This window comes from Arachis stenosperma, chromosome 1, assembly GCF_014773155.1.
Source record: "Arachis stenosperma cultivar V10309 chromosome 1, arast.V10309.gnm1.PFL2, whole genome shotgun sequence".
In the NCBI taxonomy this organism is placed as follows: Eukaryota; Viridiplantae; Streptophyta; class Magnoliopsida; order Fabales; family Fabaceae; genus Arachis; species Arachis stenosperma.
In genome coordinates this window covers 33,693,593-33,715,879 of record NC_080377.1, presented here as the reverse complement: position 1 = coordinate 33,715,879, position 22,287 = coordinate 33,693,593, and the positions used below count along the sequence as shown (strand labels likewise).

Sequence of the window (22,287 nt, the reverse complement as noted above, 5' to 3'; positions counted from 1 at the left end):
CCAAATAACTTGTCATTTAGCTTTATGATTGCTCCAAGGTATTTAGCAACTTGCTCTTCAGTGACATACTCATCCTCTTCAGAGGAAGAATACTCATCAGAGCTCATGAAAGGCAGAAGTAAGTCCAATGGAATCTCTATGGTCTCATTTTGAGCCTCAGATTCCCCTGGTTCCTCATTAGGAAACTCATTGGAGGTCAGTGCACGCCCATTGAGGTCTTCCTCAGTGGCGTTCACTTCTTCTCCCTCCTCTCCAAATTCGGCCATGTTGATGGCCTTGCACTCTCCTTTTGGATTTTCTTCTGTGTTGCTTGGGAGAGTACTAGGAGGGAGTTCAGTAACTTTCTTGCTCAGCTGTCCCACTTGTGCCTCCAAATTCCTAATGGAGGATCTTGTTTCAGTCATGAAACTTTGAGTGGTTTTGATTAGATCAGAGACCATGGTTGCTAAGTCAGAGGTGTTCTGCTTAGAACTCTCTGTCTGTTGCTGAGAAGATGATGGAAAAGGCTTGCCATTGCTAAACCTGTTTCTTCCACCATTATTGTTATTGAAACCTTGTTGAGGTCTCTCTTGATTCCTCCATGAGAAATTTGGATGATTTCTCCATGAAGAATTATAGGTGTTTCCATAGGGTTCTCCTAGGTAATTCACCTCTTCCATTGAAGGGTTCTCAAGATCATAAGCTTCTTCTTCAGATGAAGCATCCTTAGTACTGCTTGGTGCATTTTGCATTCCAGACAGACTTTGAGAAATCAAATTGACTTGCTGAGTCAATATCTTGTTCTGAGCCAGAATGGCATTCAGAGTATCAATCTCAAGAACTCCTTTCTTCTGACTTGTCCCATTGTTCACAGGATTCCTTTCAGAAGTGTACATGAATTGGTTATTTGCAACCATTTCAATTAGCTCTTGAGCTTCTGTAGGCGTCTTCTTCAGATGAAGAGATCCTCCAGCAGAGCTATCCAAAGACATCTTGGATAGTTCAGAGAGACCATCATAGAAAATACCTATGATGCTCCATTCAGAAAGCATGTCAGATGGACATTTTCTGATCAATTGTTTGTATCTTTTCCAAGCTTCATAGAGGGATTCTCCATCCTTCTGTCTGAAGGTTTGGACTTCCACTCTAAGCTTACTCAATTTTTGAGGTGGAAAGAACTTTGCCAAGAAGGCATTGACTAGCTTTTCCCATGAGTCCAGGCTTTCTTTAGGTTGTGAGTCCAACCATGTCCTAGCTCTGTCTCTTACAGCAAAAGGGAATAGCATAAGTCTGTAGACCTCAGGGTCAAACCCATTAGTCTTGACAGTGTCACAGATTTGCAAGAATTCAGCTAAGAACTGATGAGGATCTTCCAATGGAAGTCCATGGAACTTGCAATTCTGTTGCATTAGAGAAACTAATTGAGGCTTAAGCTCAAAGTTGTTTGCTCCAATGGCAGGGATAGAGATGCTTCTCCCATAGAAGTCGGGAGTAGGTGCAGTAAAGTCACCCAGCACCTTCCTTGCATTGTTGGCATTGTTGTTGTTTTCGGCTGCCATGGTTTCTTCTTCCTTGAAGATTTCTGTTAGGTCCTCTACAGAGAGTTGAGCCTTAGCTTCTCTTAGCTTTCGCTTCAAGGTCCTTTCAGGTTCAGGGTCAGCTTCAACAAGAATGCCTTTGTCTTTGTTCCTGCTCATATGAAAGAGAAGAGAATAAGAAAATATGGAATCCTCTATGTCACAGTATAGAGATTCCTTGAGGTGTCAGAGGAACAGAAAAATAGAAAGAAGAGGTAGAAGAATTCGAACTTAATTAGATATAGTTCGAATTGTGCGTTGAGAAGGAGTGGTACTCCATAAATAGAAGGATGTGGGAAGAGAGGAAGAAATTTTCGAAAATCAAGTGAAATATTTTGAAAACATTTTTGAAAAACTCTAATTGCTTTTCGAAAATCAAGAGTGGAAAAAAAAATCAAGTAATTTTTTTGAAAAAGATTTTTGAAATTAGAAATAAAAAAGATATGATTAAAAACTGTTTTGAAAAAGATGTGATTAAAAAGATATGATAAAAAAATTATGCTTTTAAAAAGATATGATTGAAAAGATATGATTTGAAAACAATTTTTAAAAAGATTTGATTTTAAAAATTAATGACTTGCCTAACAAGAAAAGATATGATTCAAACATTAAACCTCTCTCAACAGAAAAGGCAACATACTTAAAATATTCAATCAAATCATTAATTGTTAGCAAGTATCTTTGAAAAAGGAAAGAAATTGATTTTGAAAACATTTGATTGAAAAGATATGATTTGATTTTGAAAAACTTTGAAAACTTGAAAAAAAATTGATTTTGAAAACAAAATCCTCCCCCTTGTGCCATCCTGGCGTTAAACGCCCAGAATGGTGCACATTCTGGCGTTTAACGCCCAATGCACTACCTTTTTGGGCGTTAAACGCCCAACCAGGTACCCTGGCTGGCGTTTAAACGCCAGTCTGTCCTTCTTCACTGGGCGATTTGAACGCCCAGTTTTTTTCTGTGTAATTCCTCTGCTGCATGTTCTGAATCTTCAGTTCCCTGTACTATTGACTTGAAAATAGAACCAAGATCAAATAAACAATGCATGCAAGACACCAAACTTAAAATTAGATACTAGACTCAAACAAGAAACATAAAATATTTTTGGTTTTTATGATTTTGAAATTTTTTTTGGATTTTTCGAAAATTATATGAAAATAGAAAATAAAGGTTTCAGAATTCTCAATTTGGATTCCAGGAATCATTGCAATGCTAGTCTAAGACTCCGGTCCAGGAATTAGACATGGCTTCACAGCCAGCCAAGCTTTCAAAGAAAGCTTCGGTCCAAAACACTAGACATGGCCAATGGCCAGCCAAGCCTTAGCAGATCATTGCTCCAATAGCAAGATTGATAGAAATCAACAAGCTCTTGTGATGATCAGTTGAAACCTCGGTCCAATAAGATTAGACATGGCTTCTCAGCCAGCCAGACTTCAACAGATCATCATGAAAAACTAGAATTTATTCTTAAGAACTCTGAAGAAAAAAATACCTAATCTAAGCAACAAGATGAACCGTCAGTTGTCCATACTCAAAACAATCCCCGGCAACGGCGCCAAAAACTTGGTGTTGTTGCCGGATCAAAACATGGCACTGTTATTGCAGGGAACAAATGCGAAACTGTAGTTAGGACATTTAATTCCCCGGCAACGGCGCCAAAAACTTGGTGCGCGAAATTGTGATCACTACACAACTTTGCACAACTAACCAGCAAGTGCACTGGGTCGTCCAAGTAATAAACCTTACGCGAGTAAGGGTCGATCCCACGGAGATTTTTGGTATGAAGCAAGCTATGGTCACCTTGTAAATCTTAGTCAGGCAGACTCAAATGGGTATAGATGATATATGAATAAAACATAAAGATAAAGATAGAGATACTTATGTATATCATTGGTGAGAGCTTCAGATAAGCGTATGAAGATGCTTGTCCCTTCCGTCTCTCTGCTTTTCTACTGTCTTCATCCAAGCCTTCCTACTCCTTTCCATGGCAAGCTTATGCAAGGGTTTCACCGTTGTCAGTGGCTACCTCCCATCCTCTCATTGGAAATATTCAACGCACCCTGTCATGGCACGGCTATCCATCTGTCGGTTCTCAATCAGGCCGGAATAGAATCCAGTGATTCTTTTGCGTCTGTCACTAACGCCCCACCCTCAGGAGTTTGAAGCACGTCACAGTCATTCAATCATTGAATCCTACTCAGAATACCACAGACAAGGTTAGACCTTCCGGATTCTCTTGAATGCCGCCATCAGTTCTTGCCTATACCACGAAGACTCTGATCTCACGGAATGGCTGGCTCGTTTGTCAGGCGAGCGCTCGGTTGTTAGGCGATCAACCATGCATCGTGTATCAGGAATCCAAGAGATAAACACTAGAGCCTCGTTTGCTTGTAGAACAAGAGTGGTTGTCAGTCACTTTGTTCATGAGTGAGAATGATGATGAGCGTCACATAATCATCACATTCATCAAGTTCTTGAGTGTGAATGAATATCTTAGAATAAGAACAAGCGGAATTGAATAGAAGAACAATAGTAATTGCATTAATACTCGAGGTACAGCAGAGCTCCACACCTTAATCTATGGTGTGTAGAAACTCCACCGTTGAAAATACATAAGAACAAGGTCTAGGCATGGCCGTGAGACCATACCTCCCAAAGAGGGTTCAATCATAAAAACATGATCAAAAAGCTCCTAAGATTGAAAGATGAAAATACAATAGTAAAAGGTCCTACTTATAGGGAACTAGTAGCCTAAGGATTACAAAGATGAGTAAATGACATAAAAATCCACTTCCGGGCCCACTTGGTGTGTGCTTGGACTGAGCAATGAAGCATTTTCGTGTAGAGACTCTTCTTGGAGTTAAATGCCAGCTTTTATGCCAGTTTGGGCGTTTAACTCCCATTTAGGTGCCAGTTCCGGCGTTTAACGCTGGGAAATCTGAAGGTGACTTTGAACGCCGGTTTGGGCCATCAAATCTTGGGAAAAGTATGGACTATCATATATTGCTGGAAAGCCCAGGATGTCTACTTTCCAACGCCGTTGAGAGCGTGCCAATTGGGTATCTGTAGCTCCAGAAAATCCACTTCGAGTGCAGGGAGGTCAGAATCCAACAGCATCTGCAGTCCTTTTCAGTCTCTGAATCAGATTTTTGCTCAAGTCCCTCAATTTCAGCCAGAAAATACCTGAAATCACAGAAAAACACACAAACTCATAGTAAAGTCCAGAAAAGTGAATTTTAATTAAAAACTAATAAAAATATACTAAAAACTAACTAAATCATACTAAAAACATACTAAAAACAATGCCAAAAAGCGTACAAATTATCCGCTCATCAAGTACTAAAGAAGCATCTTCTGAAGAAGAAGCTTATGATCCTGAGAACCCTGCAATGGCAGAGGTGCATTACATGGGCGAAGTGACGTCGAGATTTTTGCCAGTAAAGAAGTTCATAAAAACAGTCGCGTTGTAGATATAGTCTCTAAATCGACAGAAATCCCTTCGTACAAACGTTTTGGTTGTCACAAGTAACAAACCCCTTTGAAATTGATAACCGAGTATTCAAACCTCGGGTCGTCTTCTCAAGGATTTGCAGGGAGGTATGTTCTTATTATTGGCTATAAAAAAGATAAAATTGGGGTTTGAGAATTTGGGCAATGGGCACAAGCATATTTAAATGACAAGTAAAATAAATTAACAATAATAAAATCTCTTGGCAAGGTATAAGAACTGGAAGTCCTATCCTAGTTATCCTTATCAATTATGATGAGAATTGGATTTTTCTCCCACTTTGTTAACCTCTAACTATGAAGGTAAGTTAAGTGGATGAATTAATTTGAATCCTCAAGTCCCAGTCTTTCCTTGGGAAAAGTTGGAGTTATTGGATATCGAATTAATTCTTGAAGAGTGCCAATTTTCAATCAACAATGAGTGTGATAACTCAAGAGTCGCCAATTAATCAACCCAAGCCAAAAGGGGAGAAATCCTACTTGAATTAAAATAAATTGGATAAATCCAAAGCATCCATAACATATAAATCTGAAAACATCTCAGTAATATATAGTCCTAACATAAAAAGTTCATAAGCCAATTGGGCAACATCAATCAAACACAAATAAAAATATCAGAGTAAATAAAAGTAGAAGAGAAACATAAATTATTGAACCTGATGAAGAAGTTGAATTAAATCCTAATTTCTAAAAATCCTAATTTCTAAATCCTAAGAGAGAGGAGAGAACCTCTCTCTCTAAAAATTACATCTAAAACTAAAATTATGAATTATGAGAGCATCCATGAATAGATGTATTCTCCCACTTTATAGCCTCTAATCTGTGTTTTCTGGGCCGCAAACTGGGTCAAAAACAGCCAGAATTCGCTGGTCTCGAATTCAACCACGCTGGATTTTCGTCACTGCGATGCGGCCGCATGGAGCATGCGATCGTGTCGCCTAGCGTCAGGGCCATTATAACATATTATATATCAAATCGAAGCCCCGGACGTTAGCTTTCCAACGCAACTGAAACCGCATCATTTGGACCTCTGTAGCTAAAATTATAGCCGTTTGAGTGCGAAGAGGTCAGGCTGGACAACTTAGCAATTTCTCCAACTTCTTGTATTCCTTCCACTTTTGCATGCTTCCTTTTCATCCTCTGAGCCATTCCTGCCCTGTAATCTCTGAAATCACTTAACACACATATCAAAGCATCTAATGGTGATAAGAGAGGATTAATAATAAGCAATTATAAGTCCAAAGAAGCATGTTTTCAATCAAAGCACATAATTAGGAAGGAAAATGTAAAACATGCAAATAGTATGAATAAGTGGGTAAAGAGTTGATAAAATCCACTCAATTGAGCACAAGATAAACCATAAAATAGTGGTTTATCAACATCCCCATACTTAAACAATAGCATGTCCTCATGCTAAGATCAAGAGAAGCTATATAGGAATGAAGAGGAATGATAGAATGTATGAGATGCAACCTATGAATGCAACTAAATGCAAAAATGTTTCTACCTACTTGGTTAAAAATAAATAAGTTCTTCAAGACGAATATGAACTGGATTTCACTAATTCAAATCACAAAAGACAATACAAATAACTTGCAAGAAGAAGATAGCTCACAAAAGCAGGGAACATAGAATTGAGCACTGAACCCTTGGTAGTGTATATCATTCTAACTTTCAAGTGTCTAGGGTCAATTCTCTCAATTCTCTACTAATCTTGCTTTCTATAGCTTGCTCTTCATCTAACAATCAACAAAAATTTAATGCACCAATACACAAATCAAGAGGTCTTTTAAGGGTTTTAATGGGGTTAGGGTCAAGGTAGGATTGTATTTGGCCAAGTGGACTAAAATTTGAATCCTTAATTAACTTAAACTTTTCTACCTAACTTAAACAATCCATGTAATCATAATACAACATCTAACTTCCCATCAACTGTGTTTACTACATATTTATGCATTCTAAGTTTTGAGTTCAGCTCATATGCATTGCTTTCACCACTTACTTTGGGGCATTTTGTCCCCTTTCACTTATTTTGCTCTTTTATATATATATATATATTTTTTTCTTTTGTTTTTTCTCAATGCATATGATTAATTTATTGAATGCATGAACATGTCCTAAACATTTCTTTCACATTTTTACAAAATTCTAACATACTCAATTATCAAACCAAATGTTTCCAAATTCACTTCCCCACACTTAATTCATAAGCACTCTCACTAGTCTAAGCTAATCAAGGATTCAAATTAAGGATATTATTGTTTTCCACTTAGAGTTAGTGATGTGCTATCCGTAAAGAATAAAGGGGTATAATAGGCTCAACATTGGTTTGCAAGGGATAATGAAAGGTAAGGCCATATGGGTATGTAAGCTCAGTGAAACAAAGGCCTCAATCATGTAAGTGCATGCATACATCAAATAATGGAAATATAGAATTAAGCAAGACAGAGATCACAATTTTAGAGAGAAAAACACACACCAAAAATAAAATATTGGTTGATAAAATGCAACCAACCAAATAGGCTCAAAATCTCACTGGTTTTGTGTGTTCGAACTCTAAACCATGTTCCAAAATAATATTTCTTTCATACAAGTTTTTCAAAAAGTTTTATTCAAATTAGTGAAATACTATAAAAATTTCTTGAAAAAGAAAATATTACTTTAACCAAGTGGTAAAATATGCAAAAAAATCAAACAAATATGCAATCAAACATGTAAATGCAACAACTAACAAATTAAGAAAATAGAGTATTGGTGTTGAAAAGAAGGTAACTAACCTCTGGAAGTCGGTATCAACCTCCCCACACTTAAAGATTGCACCGTCCTCGGTGCATGCTGAGATGTGCAGGTGGACGGGCTGCTTCAACTGACGCTTTTCTCATCAAGGAATGTGCGTAGGAACTTGTTTGTCTCTTCCATGTGATCGTCTTCCGGTTCTCTTCCTGGTGGCCATCCTGAAAGAAAAAGGGAAGAAAAGTAACCCCAAAAATAAAGATAGAAATTAAAAAATGGGTGTTAATGCCAGATAATAAGGGTCTCATTTACATGGAAGCTTCGACATGTACGTGAGAAAACAATAGAAGCCATGGCATGCCAGTAGTACAAAATGTACAACAATGGGAAAGAGAGTGTAAGACAATATAAATTCATGTCAATGCAAAATTAATACAAATAACATAAAAGATTAACATTGACTTAAATAATATTGTCCAACAGTATAAAACAAGTTACCAAAATAAATTCAAGAAAAGATGCAACAGTTGAATAAGAAACGATTTTCTTAACACCAATGGAAAAATAAAAATAAAAAAAATTCAGAAAAGAAAATAAAAATATGCACAAATTTAAAATTTAATGAATGAGATATGCAAATAAATTAAAATAAAATAGAATAGAAGTGAGAGAAAAAAAGAAAGGAAGAAGAAAGAAATAAGAAAAGATAAGAAGAATAAGGATTTGGAGAAGAAGAGATAAGAAAATTGGCACTAATCTGGATAGGTTGTGCGATGTGGGCGACGCGGTCGCGTGGGTGACGCGGTCGCGTCGTGCGCGATAAGGTTGGGCGACGCGGATGCGTGGGGCACGCGATTGCGTGACTTGATTTGTGCTAGTGGCGCGAGTGCAGCCTCGCGGTCGCACAACTCTCTGTTCGAAACTTGGTATTGCCAAAATCCAGAGTGACGCGGTCGCGTGGTAGACGCGATCGCGTGAGTGGCCATCATGGGGATATGACGCGGGCGCGTGGGGCACGCGTTCGCGAAGTGAGGATTGGGCTTCCAGCACGAGTCCAGCCCAACTCTAGCTTAACCTTCGGCCATGCACCCGGTTGACGTCGATTTTCAGGTCACGCGGCCGCGTGGGTGACGCGGTCGCGTGGGAGGCATGTTTCTCGTATGACGCGGACGCGTGGATCAATTTGTGCCATTAGCGCGCCTCCAGCCCCGCTTTCGCGTGACTCTCTGTTCAACCTTATTTTCTTCCAAATGCACATACCACGCGGACGCGTCGGTGACGCTGTCGCGTCGCGTGCAAAAATCCCTTTTTTTTTATCTGAAAAATACAGAATGCAGTGTTAATATGAATGTGATGCAAAACTCTAGGTTCAATAAAATAAAATAAAATAAAATAAAACTAGAAAACAAATAAAACTAAATAAAAATGAAAAAGGAATGATCATACCATGGTGGGTTGTCTCCCACCTAGCACTTTTAGTTATAGTCCTTAGGTTGAACATTTGATGAGATTCCTGCTATGGTGGCTTGTGCTTGAACTCATCCAGGAATCTCCACCAATTTTTGTGATTCCAGTGTCCTCCGGGATCCCAAACTAAGCATGTAAAGCTCTTAAGAAGCTTCAAACAGATTCTTAGGCTCCCGGAGTGACAAATGCCAGAACAGATTCCAGGATCCCAAACTTTACTTTTACACCCGTTTTTGTCTCGATCTACATTTTTCCAGCCGGGTGAAAGGTGATTTGAATTCTCACTGCAGCGACCAAACAGCTTCCTAGACCCATTCAGTTGAGCTCTATACCAACCTTTGCGTTTAAACTTAAAGCTTCCAACCATAATGAACCTTGCAGGACAATCCTTACCACCGACCATCTTCCACTTACTCTTAATGTCACAAAGAGCTCTAAGTTGACCATCCGTCTCCAGTAGCCCGTACTCAAGTGGAATTCGAAAGCTAAGGGATATGAATTTTACCCACTTGAATGTTGTAAAGGATGATGGCAACTTAGGGGGAGGTATTTTTAATGAAACTGCAAGCTCCACTCCCTTGTGCTCTTTCCTGATAACTACCACCTCTTTGCAAGCTTCTTCAATTTCAACCTCTTCCTCTTGGTAGCTCCTTTCCAATTCAATCTCTTCTTCATTGCTTTCCAAGGGCATGGGAGGTTGTGCTTCTTCTTCTTGAATCTCCATCACTTGATCAACCTCTTCCAAGGCTTCAACTGTGATATGCCTTGGAGGTTGTACACCCTCCTCAGCATCAATTTCAAACGTCTTGGAAGGGGGTTCTATGACTGGACTTTCCCATGGAGGTTCTGTATCTCCTAAGTCTTCAACCACTTCTTCCTCTGCAATTATTATGGCTTCCTTCCCTTGTTCCAATACAAAGCCATGTTCTTCATTGTCCACCGAAGTTTCGAGTATCTCCTTCATGCTTTGCTCTTCTTTTGATTCTCCACATGTAGCCATGGGAGTTCTTTGAGTGCTCAGATATTGGGAAACTATTGTATTTACTAACTCGCCTAAGGTGTCCGCAAAATCTCGCATACTCTTATTCATCCTTTCTTCCCTTTCTGAAGAATCTTGAAGAAAAACATGAAGTCTGTCATCCATTGGAGGTTGGGATGGATATGAGGATTCATTGGTTGGGAGAGAGGGTTCATAATAGGAAGGTGGTTCATCTTGATAATTATATGGAGATGGGGAATATTAAGGTGGTGGTTCTTGTGAGTAATTGGGTTGGAATTGGGGTGGTTCTATATATGGTTCATATGGCTCATAAGGTGGTTGGTATGGTGGTTGAGGGTTAGGGTTATATAGAGGTGAATGGCGGAAAGGGGCTTGTGAGTATGGTGGTCTAAAGTCAGGTTGAGGAGGGGGTTCATAGGCATATGGTGGTGGTTGTTGATAATCAAAAGAGTGCTCACCATAGCCATCATCTTGATATGCATCACAAAATGGTTGTTGATAGTCCATTGGAGGTGGTTGTTGTCATGAGGGTTGATCAAATTCTTGTGGCTCCTCCCATCTTTTATTGTTCCAACCATGGTGCATGTTGTCATTATAATCTCCTCTTTCTGCAACATAATTGTAACCAGACTCATAGCCAAATGGGTGAGAGTTCATGGTAGTAAGAGAAAATAAAAACAAAAATTAATAAAAAGAAAATATTTTGAAAAAGATATAATTTTTGAAAAACAGATATGAAAATATTTTTGAAAAAGATATGATTTTTGAAAAAGATAAGATAAGATAAAAAAATTTAAAATAGAAATCTGAATTTTTTTTGAAAAATATTTACAATAACCAATAATAAGGCACACGTTTGCAATTCCCCGGCAACGGCGCCATTTTGACGTCGAGATTTTTGCCAGTAAAGAAGTTCATAAAAACAGCCGCGTTGTAGATATAGTCTCTAAACCGACAGAAATTCCTTCGTACAAACGTTTTGGTTGTGACAAGTAACAAACCCCTTTGAAATTGATAACCGAGTATTCAAACCTCGGGTCGTCTTCTCAAGGAATTGCAGGGAGGTATGTTCTTATTATTGGCTATGAAAAAGATAAAATTGGGATTTGAGAATTTGGGCAATGGGCACAAGCATATTTAAATGACAAGTAAAATAAATTAACAATAATAAAATCTCTTGGCAAGGTATAAGAACTGGAAGTCCTATCCTAGTTATCCTTATCAATTATGATGAGAATTGGATTTTTCTCCCACTTTGTTAACCTCTAACTATGAAGGTAAGTTAAGTGGATGAATTAATTCGAATCCTCAAGTCCCAGTCTTTCCTTGGGAAAAGTTGGAGTTATTGGATCTCGAATTAATTCTTGAAGAGTGCCAATTTTCAATCAACAATGAGTTTGATAACTCAAGAGTCACTAATTAATCAACCCAAGCCAAAAGGGGAGAAATCCTACTTGAATGAAAATAAATTGGATAAAGCCAAAGCATCCATAACATATAAATCTGAAAACATCTCAGTAATATATAGTCCTAACATAAAAGTTCATAAGCCAATTGGGCAACATCAATCAAACACAAATAAAAATATCAGAGTAAATAAAAGTAGAAGAGAAACTTAAATTATTGAACCTGATGAAGAAGTTGAATTAAATCCTAATTTCTAAAAATCCTAATTTCTAAATCCTAAGAGAGAGGAGATAACCTCTCTCTCTAAAAACTACATCTAAAATTAAAATTATGAATTATGAGAGCATCTATGAATGGATGTATTCTCCCACTTTATAGCCTCTAATCTGTGTTTTCTGGGCCGCAAACTGGGTCAAAAACAGCCCAGAATTCACTGGTCTCGAATTCAACCACGCTGGATTTCCGTCACTGCGACGCGGCCGCATGGAGCATGCGGTCTTGTCGCCTAGCGTCAAGGCCATTACGGCATATTAGATATCAAATTGAAGCCCCGGACGTTAGCTTTCCAACGCAACTGGAACCGCATCATTTGGACCTTTGTAGCTAAAGTTATAGCCGTTTGAGTGCGAAGAGGTCAGGCTGGACAGCTTAGCAATTTCTCTAACTTCTTGTATTCCTTCCACTTTTGCATGCTTCCTTTTCATCCTCTGAGCCATTCCTGCCCTGTAATCTCTGAAATCACTTAACACACATATCAAGGCATCTAATGGTGATAAGAGAGGATTAATAATAAGCAAATATAAGTCCAAAGAAGCATGTTTTCAATCAAAGCACATAATTAGGAAGGAAAATGTAAAACATGCAAATAGTATGAATAAGTGGGTAAAGAGTTGATAAAATCCACTCAATTGAGCACAAGATAAACTATAAAATAGTGGTTTATCACGAAGCCTATGAAAACACCTATAATCTCTCATGGAGAAATCATCCAAATTTCTCATGGAAGGATCAACAAAAGCCTCAACAAGGCTTTAATAATGGTGGAAGAAACAGGTTTAGCAATAGTAAGCCTTTTCCATCACCCTCTCAGCAATAGATAGAGAATTCTGAGCAGAATTCCTCTAGCTCAGCAAACATAGTCTCTGATCTATCTAAGGCCACTCTAATTTTCATGAATGAAACAAGGTCCTCCATTAGAAATTTGGAGGCACAAGTTGGCCAGCTGAGTAAAAGAGTCACTGAAACTCCTCCTAGTACTCTCCCAAGCAACACAGAAGAGAATCCAAAAAGAGAGTGCAAGGCCATAACCTTATTTGGTGTGGCCGAACCTGGAGAGGAGGAGAAGGACGTGAATCCCAGTGAGGAAGACCTCATGGGACGTCTTCTAGACAAAAAGGAGTTCCCATTTGAGGAACCTAAGGAATCTGAGGCTCATCTAGAGACTATAGAGATTCTATTGAACCTACTTCTGCCATTTATGAGCTCTGATGAGTATTCCTCCTCTGAAGAGGATGAAGATATTACTGAAGAGCAAGTTGCTAAGTACCTTGGAGCAATCATGAAGCTGAATACCAAGTTATTTGGTAATGAGACTTGTGTGGATGAACCCCCCTTGCTCACCAATGAACTGAATGATTTGGTTAGGTAGATATTACCTCAAAAGAAACAGGATCCTGGTAAATTTTTAATTCCTTGTACCATAGGCACCATGACCTTTGAGAAGGCTCTGTGTGACCTGGGGTCAGTCATAAACTTAATGCCACTCTCTGTAATGGAGAAATTGAGAATCTTTGAGGTACAGGCTGCCAAATTCTCATTAGAGATGGCAGACAAATCCATGAAAATGGCTTATAGACAGGTAGAGGACGTGCTAGTAAAGGTTAAAGGCCTTTACATCCCTGCTGATTCCATAATCCTAGACACTGGGAAGGATGAGGATGAATCCATCATCCTTGGAAGACCCTTCCTAGCCACAGCAAAAGCTGTGATTGATGTGGATAGAGGAGAGTTGATCCTTCAATTGAATGAGGACTACCTTGTGTTTAAAACTCAAGGATATCCCTCTGTAACCATGGAGAGGAAGCAAGAAAAGCTTCTCTCAATGCAGAGTCCAACAAAGCCCCCACAGTCAAAATCTAAGTTTAGTGTTGGGAGGCCACAACCAAACTCTAAGTTTGGTGTTGAACCCGCACATTCAAACTCTAAGTTTGGTGTTGGGATGTCCCAACAATGCTCTGAATATCTGTGAGGCTCCATGAGAGCCCACTGTCAAGCTATTGACATTAAAGAAGCGCTTGTTGGGAGGCAACCTAATTTTTATTTATCTATGTTATTTCTTTCTTTTTAGGTTGATGATTATGTTGAGTCACAAAAACTACTGCAAAATTATAGAAAAATAAAAAACAACATTAAAAATAGTACACCCTGGAGGAGAAACTTATTGGCGTTTAAATGCCAGTAAGGGTAGCAGAATGGGCGTTTAACGCCCAGTCTGGCACCATTCTGGGCGTTAAAAGCCAGAAAGAAGCACCAGACTGGCGTTAAACGCCAGAAAGAAGCAACAAACTGGCGTTAAACGCCAGAAACAGGTTGTAACTTGGCATTTAATACCAGGAAAGGAATAAAAGCTGGCGTTTAACACCAGAAACAAGCAATAGTCTGGCACGCCTAAAAGGAGCAGGGATGAGAAATCCTTGACCCTTAAGGATCTGTGGACCCCACAGGATCCCCACCTACCCCACCTCTCTCTCTATCTCCCTCCATCTCCTCCATTTTCTTCTTCTTCGCCTTCTTTCTTTCTTCTTTTTCTCGAGGATGAGCAAACCTTTTAAGTTTGGTGTGGTAAAAGCATTGCTTTTTGTTTTTCCATAACCATTTATGGCACCTAAGGCCGGAGAAACCTCTAGAAAGAGGAAAGGGAAGGCAAAAGCTTTCACCTCTGAGTCATGGGAGATGGAAAGATTCATCTCAAAGGTCTATCAAGACCACTTCTATGAAGTTGTGGCCAAGAAAAAAGGTGATCCCTATGCAATTCAGCTGGAATTGTCATAAAGGAAGACATCCTCATTGAAGAGGACAAGCCCATCACTAAAAAAAGGATGGAGCAAACAAGAGAGCCCACTCATGGACCTCAACAAGAGCATGAGGAATTCCCTCATCAAGAAATCCCTGAGATGCCTCAAGGGATACATTTTCCTCCATACAACTATTGGGAGCAATAAAGGCAAGGAAGAGACATAGATGAGCTCAAGAGCACCATTGGTTCTTCAAGAGGAAGACGCCACCCTCACTAAGGTGGACTCATTCCTTAATCTCCTTGTCTATTTATTTTTCTGTTTTCGGTTTTGAGCTTTATGTTTGGCTATGTTTTGTGTCTTTATTACATGATCATTAGTGTCTAGTGTCTATGTCTTAAAGCTATGAATAATTCCATGAATCCTTCACCTCTCTTAAATGAAAAATGTGCTTAATTACAAAAGAACAAGAAGTACTTGGATTTCAAATTTTATCTTGAAATTAGTTTAATTATTTTGATATGGTGGCAATACTTTTTGTTCTCTGAATGAATGCTTGAACAGTGCATATTTTTTATAGTAAATTTTATGAATGTTAAAATTGTTGGCTCTTGAAAGAATGACGAACAAAGAGAAATGTTATTGATGATCTGAAAAATCATGAAATTGATTCTTGAAGCAAGAAAAAGCAGTGAAAAAAAAAGTGGTGAAAAAAAGAGAGAAAAAAAAGCAAGCAGAAAAAGCCAATAGCCCTTTAAACCAAAAGGCAAGGGTAAAAGGGATCCAAGGCTTTAAACATTAATGGATAGGAGGGCCCAAGGAAATAAAATCCAGGCCTAAGCGGCTAAATCAAGCTGTCCCTAACCATGTGCTTGTGTCATGAAGGTCCAAGTGAAAAGCTTGAGGCTGAGTGGTTAAAGTCATGATCCAAAGCAAAAAGAGTGTGCTTAAGAACTCTGGACACCTCTAACTGGGGACTTTAGCAAAGCTGAGTCACAATCTGAAAAGGTTCACCCAATTAGGTGTCTGTGGCATTTATGTATCCGGTGATAATACTGGAAAACAAAGTGCTTAGGGCCACGGCCAAGACTCATAAAGTAGCTGTGTTTAAGAATCAACGTACTGAACTAGGAGAATCAATAACACTATCTAAAATTCTGAGTTCCTATAGATGCCAATCATTCTGAATTTCAAAGGATAAAGTGAGATGCCAAAACTGTTCAGAAGCAAAAAGCTACTAGCCCCGCTCATCTAATTGGGACTAAGTTTCATTGATATTGTGAGATTTATTGTATATTCTCTTCTTTTTATCCTATTTTGTTTTCAGTTGCTTGGGGACAAGCAACAATTTAAATTTGGTGTTGTGATGAGCGGATAATTTATACGCTTTTTGGCATTACTTTTATATAGTTTTTAGTATGTTTTATTCACTTTTTAGTATATTTTTATTAGTTTTTAAGCAAAATTCACATTTCTGGACTTTACTATGAGTTTGTGTGTTTTTCTGTGATTTCAGATATTTTCTGGCTGAAATTGAAGGACCTGAGCAAAAATCTGATTCAGAGGCTGCAAAAGGACTGCTGATGGTGTTGGATTTTGACCTCCCTACACTCAAAATGGATTTTTATGGAGCTACAGAAGTCCAAATGGCACACTCTCAATTGTGTTGAAAAGTAGACATCTAGGGCTTTCCAGCAATATATAATAGTCCATACTTTGCCTGAGTTTAGACGACGCAAACTGGCGTTCAACGCCAGTTTTCTGCCCTATTCTAGCGTTAAACGCCAGAAACAAGTTGCAAGCCAGAGTCAAATGCCAGAAACAAGTTATAAACTGGCGTTTAATCCAAAGAAGGCCTCTACACGTGAAAACTTCAATGCTCAGCCCAAGCACACACCAAGTGGGCCCGAAAGTAGATTTCTGCATCATTTACTTGTTTCTGTAACCTTAGTAACTAGTTTAGTATAAATGGAACTTTTTCTCATTGTATTAGACGTCTTAGTTATTCTGGTTCCCCCTCTGGAGCCGAAGCCAATGAACACCATTATCACTTATGTATTTTTAACGGTGGAGTTTCTACACACCATAGATTAAGGTGTGGAGCTCTGCTGTTCCTCGAGTATTAATGCAAAGTACTATTGTTCTTCTATTCAATTCATGCTTGTTCTTATTCTAAGATATTCATTCGCATACTAGAACATGATGAATGTGATGATTATGTGACACTCATCACCATTCTCACTTATGAATGCGTGATTGACAACCACTTCCATTCTACATGAAAACAAGCTTGAATGTATATCTCTTGGATCTCTCTTCAACGATTCACATCGTCTCTCCTGACAACAGAGCATCTGAGTCTGAGATCAGAATCTTCGTGGTATAGGCTAGAATCAATTGACAGCATTCTTGATATCCGAAAAGTCTAAACCTTGTCTATGGTATTCCGAGTATGATCTGGGATGGGATGACTGTGACGAGCTTCAAACTCGCGACTGTAGGGCGTGGCGACAGACGCAAAAGGATAGTAAATCCTATTCCCACACGATCGAGAACCAACAGCTAATTAGCCATACGCTATCTGTGCATGGTATTTTTCATCCGAGACGAGCAATCCGACAGTTGATTAGCCGTACAGAAATCGTAGAAGACCATTTTCACTGAGGGGACGGGAAGTAGCCATTGATTACGGTGACACCCAACATACAGCTTATCATGGAAAGGAGTATGAAGGATTGGAAGAAGGCAGTAAGAAAGCAGAGATTCAAAAGCAATGAGGCATCTCCATACACTTATCTGAAATTCCCACCAATGAATTACATAAGTATCTCTATCTTTATTTTACGTTTTATTTATCTTTTAAATTATTAAAACTCCATAACCATTTGAATCTGCCTGACTGAGATTTATAAGATGACCATAGCTTGCTTCAAGCCGACAATCTCCGTAGGATCGACCCTTACTCACGTAAGGTTTATTACTTGGACGACCCAGTGCACTTGCTGGTTAGTTGTGTGAAGTTGTGAAAAAGAGTTGAGATTACAATTGTGCGTACCAAGTCGTGGGCGCCATTGAAATCACAATTTCGTACACCACATATACAATAAGAAACTTCAAGAGTATAAAGCCAGTTTAATTATCATCGCCACGCCACCACCCCTAGGGAGTGGAATCCCCCACATAATTAATAGATGCAACACCACAATTATTGTCACCATTATTATTGACCATAAAAGCTTTGAGCTTTTCCATGAGCTCTTGAAGTGGGTTTTTTTTTTTGAGATTCTAAAAAAAAAAGACAAAGTAAATGTCTTTCTTAAAAGAAGGAGAACACAGTGTTGAGACCTTCATGAGAGTCGTGATGAAACTCTTGTAAAGCATAGGGGAGAGGGTGTTAATGACTAGGGTGCTTGCAAAGAAGGTGTGTTTCGAAAATGTAAAATAATTATTTTGATATTTGAAAGACTATGATTTTAACAAAATGGGCTTCAATATTTATTTTTGACAAAATAAACTGCTAAATATTGATTTTATTTGACAAAATGACCTAAACGTCTTGAGTAATGGTTTATGATTAGCTCATTTTATAAAACGAAGCTGATATTTAAAGATCTATTTTATCAAAAATAAAAATTAAGATGTATTTTATCAAAATCAAAATTCTGCGGTTGCTAAAATGACTATAAACTCAATTCATTAGTTTGACTTTGAAAAAGTCACAAATAAAACTCTACATAAAAATAGAAATAGAACGTTTATTGTAGGCTTGGTCCATTGAAAACAAAAGAGTACGACTATTACCATAATTTGTAAAATATTTGAGGTCAATGTACGAAATAAAAATAAACAGCACATAACTAAAAAATTTAGAGTCAAAATGTGAAAAAAATAAATGTTTCCAATTATAAGCCGTTACATCTAATTTCTTTTGATCCAAGGTCCATGTGTTAGTACACCAACGTTGGTGTAAAAGGTTGAGGTACCAACAAATTTTTCACCTGGATATTTTTATTTCTTTAATTTTTTACTTCAAAAAATCAAGTATAATTTCTTGCTATAAAAATTTTAAGGGGAACTAGTAGGAGAAAATGAGTAAGAGAAATAGAGATACCATTAGTAGCAAGATACGAAGTAAATACATGAGATAAATATTCATAATTTATTTGAAGAGATTTGATCTGATTTTCCATTTCAGTTTAAATTGAAGAAAGGCTTGTAGTGCCTGTGATTTAGTCTAAAGCAAGAAGATAGATGTGTATTTAGTAAAGGCATCACACAGAAAATATAAAATCAAAATTCATGATAAGATAAAATGAAAGTTGGTTCCCATACATTTGTATATATCATTTCAAGTGGAGGATTAACTTGAAAAGAATATAATTGAAATGGCAATGCATGCATTTTTGCTATGCAACAATATTCACATAAAAATCTATTATTACATGCAGAATCAGAAAGGTATGCTGCAAGAGCTCAAAATTAGCAACACTTTTAAACTTGTACGCTCCATTCTTAATTAGGCTATCTCCATCAGAGCAAAATCTGCCGAGTGGCTAGAATTTTACAAAGTAACGATTAGCATGAAATTTAAAATAACAGGTATTTTTCTTAGCCAACTCCTAGACACTAATTAAGTTTTTAGATATATCAGGAGCAATGGAGCATGTAAAGGCACTCTGATTAGTTCAATCCATATATTGAGTTTTTTAGGATATTATCACTTATTAGTCTTCCTTTAATAAAGACATTCTGATTTTCACTAATAAGTAAATTCATGAAAGATTGGAGACGATGAACTAAAATTTTTGAAATAATTTTGTAGAAGACAGTACTAAGACTAATTGCCTTCACCTGATTCATTGATATAACATTAGATATCTTTAGAATTAAGCAAATTTATGTACGATTAAATCCCTTGAGAATTTTACCATCCCCAAAGAAATTTTTCACTGCTTGAATCACATCAAACTTGATAATTTGCCAATAAAATTAGTAGAGTTTTGCGGTAAATCCATCGTCCTCCGGAGCTGCTTCTGGATTTATAGAAAAAACTGCTCTTTTGATCTCTTCTTCCATAACCGATTTAACAAGGGACCAATTCATATTTTCTTCCTATGCCTCCCAGTAGTTTATTAGTAGTTTATTAGGATCTTAGGTAAAGTCTACCAAGAACAATTCTTCATAATATTCTTATGCACATGCTCCAAAGTTTTAATTCTTCATCTATATTTAAATTTACATTATATTCTATATAGTTTTATCATTGCTCATAAAAATGTTTTCATTATCCATTGAAATCAATTTTTCATTACGTTAATCTGTAAATTATCATGATTTTTTATGTTAATCTGTTTTAAAGTTTTATGTAATCTATATTTAAATTCAGAATAAAAAACATAATTAAATAACAAAATTTTTAATCTTAATCAAATAAACTTGATATCTTAAATTGAAATAAGTTAAAATAGTTCGGATGTTTTTTTATGTCGATTCATCTAATAGATATGGCAAGTTAAATTTGTATAAGAGTAAAGTATTGTTTTTGTCCCCAACATTTGGGATAAGTCTTATAATTGTCCCTAACGTTTCATTCGTCCTATTTTTATCCCCAACGTTCTAAAATTGATTCAATGTTATCCTCCCATTAACTCCACTGACGAAACACTAATGGAGCTGCCTACGTGGACGCCTTTGTTCACTCTGACAAACTTTGCCCTTGGTGACCGTTACTGAGAATTTGGAAAAAAAAAAGAAATTTTAATTTAAAAGGGTGATGAAACCCTAATTTCATCATGCCCCTCGTGTAGCTTCTTCTTCTCACCATCGCCGTCTCTGTTGCAGTTGTTTGCTGACTCCATGGCTTCGCAAGGCTCCCAGGCGGCACGTAGTAGCAGCGCTTCGGGTCAAAACAGCAGCCAAGGCCGTCGACGGAGAACAACTTGTTACTATGGGGAGAGGCCAGTGCTTGTGACTTCATCAACGGCAGAGAATCTGGAACGGAGGTTCTGGGGCTGTGTTAACTATGGGGTAAGTAGAAAACATAATTGCTGGGTATGACTATTATTTAATTATCTGATTGGGATTTTCTTTTGGTTTTGGCCTAGATTGGAGAAGAGTGTGGGTACTTTGTGTGGGCAGAGTCGGAGCAAGAGCCACAAGTTACTCGATTGAAAAGAAAAATCACAGGATTGAAGGGTAAAGTGACAACAGTTGAGAGGATGTTGAGAATGGCGGTAGTAGTTACTCTGGTTGGATGGACATGTGCTATAATATTACTGTGTGAAAAAATTTCATTGACAAGAAATGGGAGGGTTTTTTTGCAATAAGGCTGCACAATATAGTGGCTAGTGTAATGTGTTGGCAATATGTTGTCTGTATTTTGGAGTGTAATGTAACCTGTTGATTGAATGATTTGAATGAAAATTCATTGTTATCCAATTTTATGTGTTCAATTTACATTCTCATGGTACAAACAGTGAGGTAACTATCAGCAGAAATGATTAAATGAAACAGTGGCCCAGAGCAAACATAAAGCATTAACCTCAACCATATGACATAGATAGGCAATAGTTCAGAACTTAACCAACATAGATGTCATGTAGATGTCTAAGAACTGAAAATATAAATCAACCTAGATGCTAAACAGTGTTTTTGAAGTAGCAGCAGCAAAACCAAATAGAAAAAGTGAAACCAACAACCATAGTTTTTAGGCCGATACAAAATGCAAAATACAAAAGTTGTAACAAGTCACAAAAAGTCATTCCACATTCTTTCATGCTCTTGGTGGAGTCCTGGTGATGAGCGGATAATTTGTACGCTTTTTGGCATTGTTTTTAGTATGTTTTTAGTAGTTTGAGTTGAGTTTTTAGTATATTTTTACTAGTTTTTAGTTAAAATTCACTTTTCTGGACTTTACTATGAGTTTGTGTGTTTTTCTGTGATTTCAGGTATTTTCTGGCTGAAATTGAGGGACCTGAGCAAAAATCTGATCCAGAGACTGAAAAGGACTGCAGATGCTGTTAGATTCTGACCTCCCTACACTCGAAGTGGATTTTCTGGAGCTACAGAAGCCCAATTGGCGCGCTCTCAATGGCGTTGGAAAGTAGACATCCTGGGCTTTCCAGTAATATATGATAGTCTATACTTTGTTCAAGATTTGATGGCCCAAACCGGCGTTCAAAGTCACCTTTAGATTTCCCAGCGTTAAACGCCGGAACTGGCACCTAAATGGGAGTTAAACGCCCAAACTGGCATAAAAGCTGGCGTTTAACTCCAAGAAGAGTCTCTACCCGAAAAATGCTTCATTGCTCAGCCCAAGCACACACCAAGTGGGCCCGGAAGTGGATTTTTATGTCATTTCCTCATCTCTGTACACCCTAGGCTACTAGTTCTCTATATATAGGACCTTTTACTATTGTATTTTAAATCATCTGATCTAGAGAGAATCTTCGGATCTTTGGAATCTTTTGTTCTTTAGATCTTTTGATCACTTTGGGAGGCTGGCCTCACGGCCATGCCTAGACCTTGTTCTTATGTATTTTCAACGGTGGAGTTTCTACACACCATAGATTAAGGTGTGGAGCTCTGCTGTACCTCGAGTATT

The 22,287-nt window shown here is 37.8% G+C and overlaps 1 protein-coding gene across 1 annotated transcript; it reads left to right on the top strand.

The window, feature by feature from the left end:
* Positions 1-20,540: 20,540 nt before the first annotated feature.
* Positions 20,541-21,010, top strand: LOC130977414 (uncharacterized). Its single transcript, XM_057902202.1, has 2 exons — positions 20,541-20,711; positions 20,789-21,010. The coding sequence occupies exons 1-2, from the start codon at positions 20,541-20,543 to the stop codon at positions 21,008-21,010; spliced, it is 393 nt and encodes a 130-aa protein (XP_057758185.1).
* The last annotated feature ends 1,277 nt before the right edge of the window (positions 21,011-22,287 follow it).

What these genes read in the sequence shown, in the direction of transcription:
- LOC130977414 (XM_057902202.1), top strand. Translation starts at nt 20,541, where the DNA reads ATGGCTTCGCAAGGCTCCCAGGCGGCACGTAGTAGCAGCGCTTCGGGT. An exon ending in GGGGCTGTGTTAACTATGGG is followed by an intron (nt 20,712 to 20,788) that starts GTAAGTAGAAAA and finishes GTTTTGGCCTAG; the next exon opens with ATTGGAGAAGAGTGTGGGTA.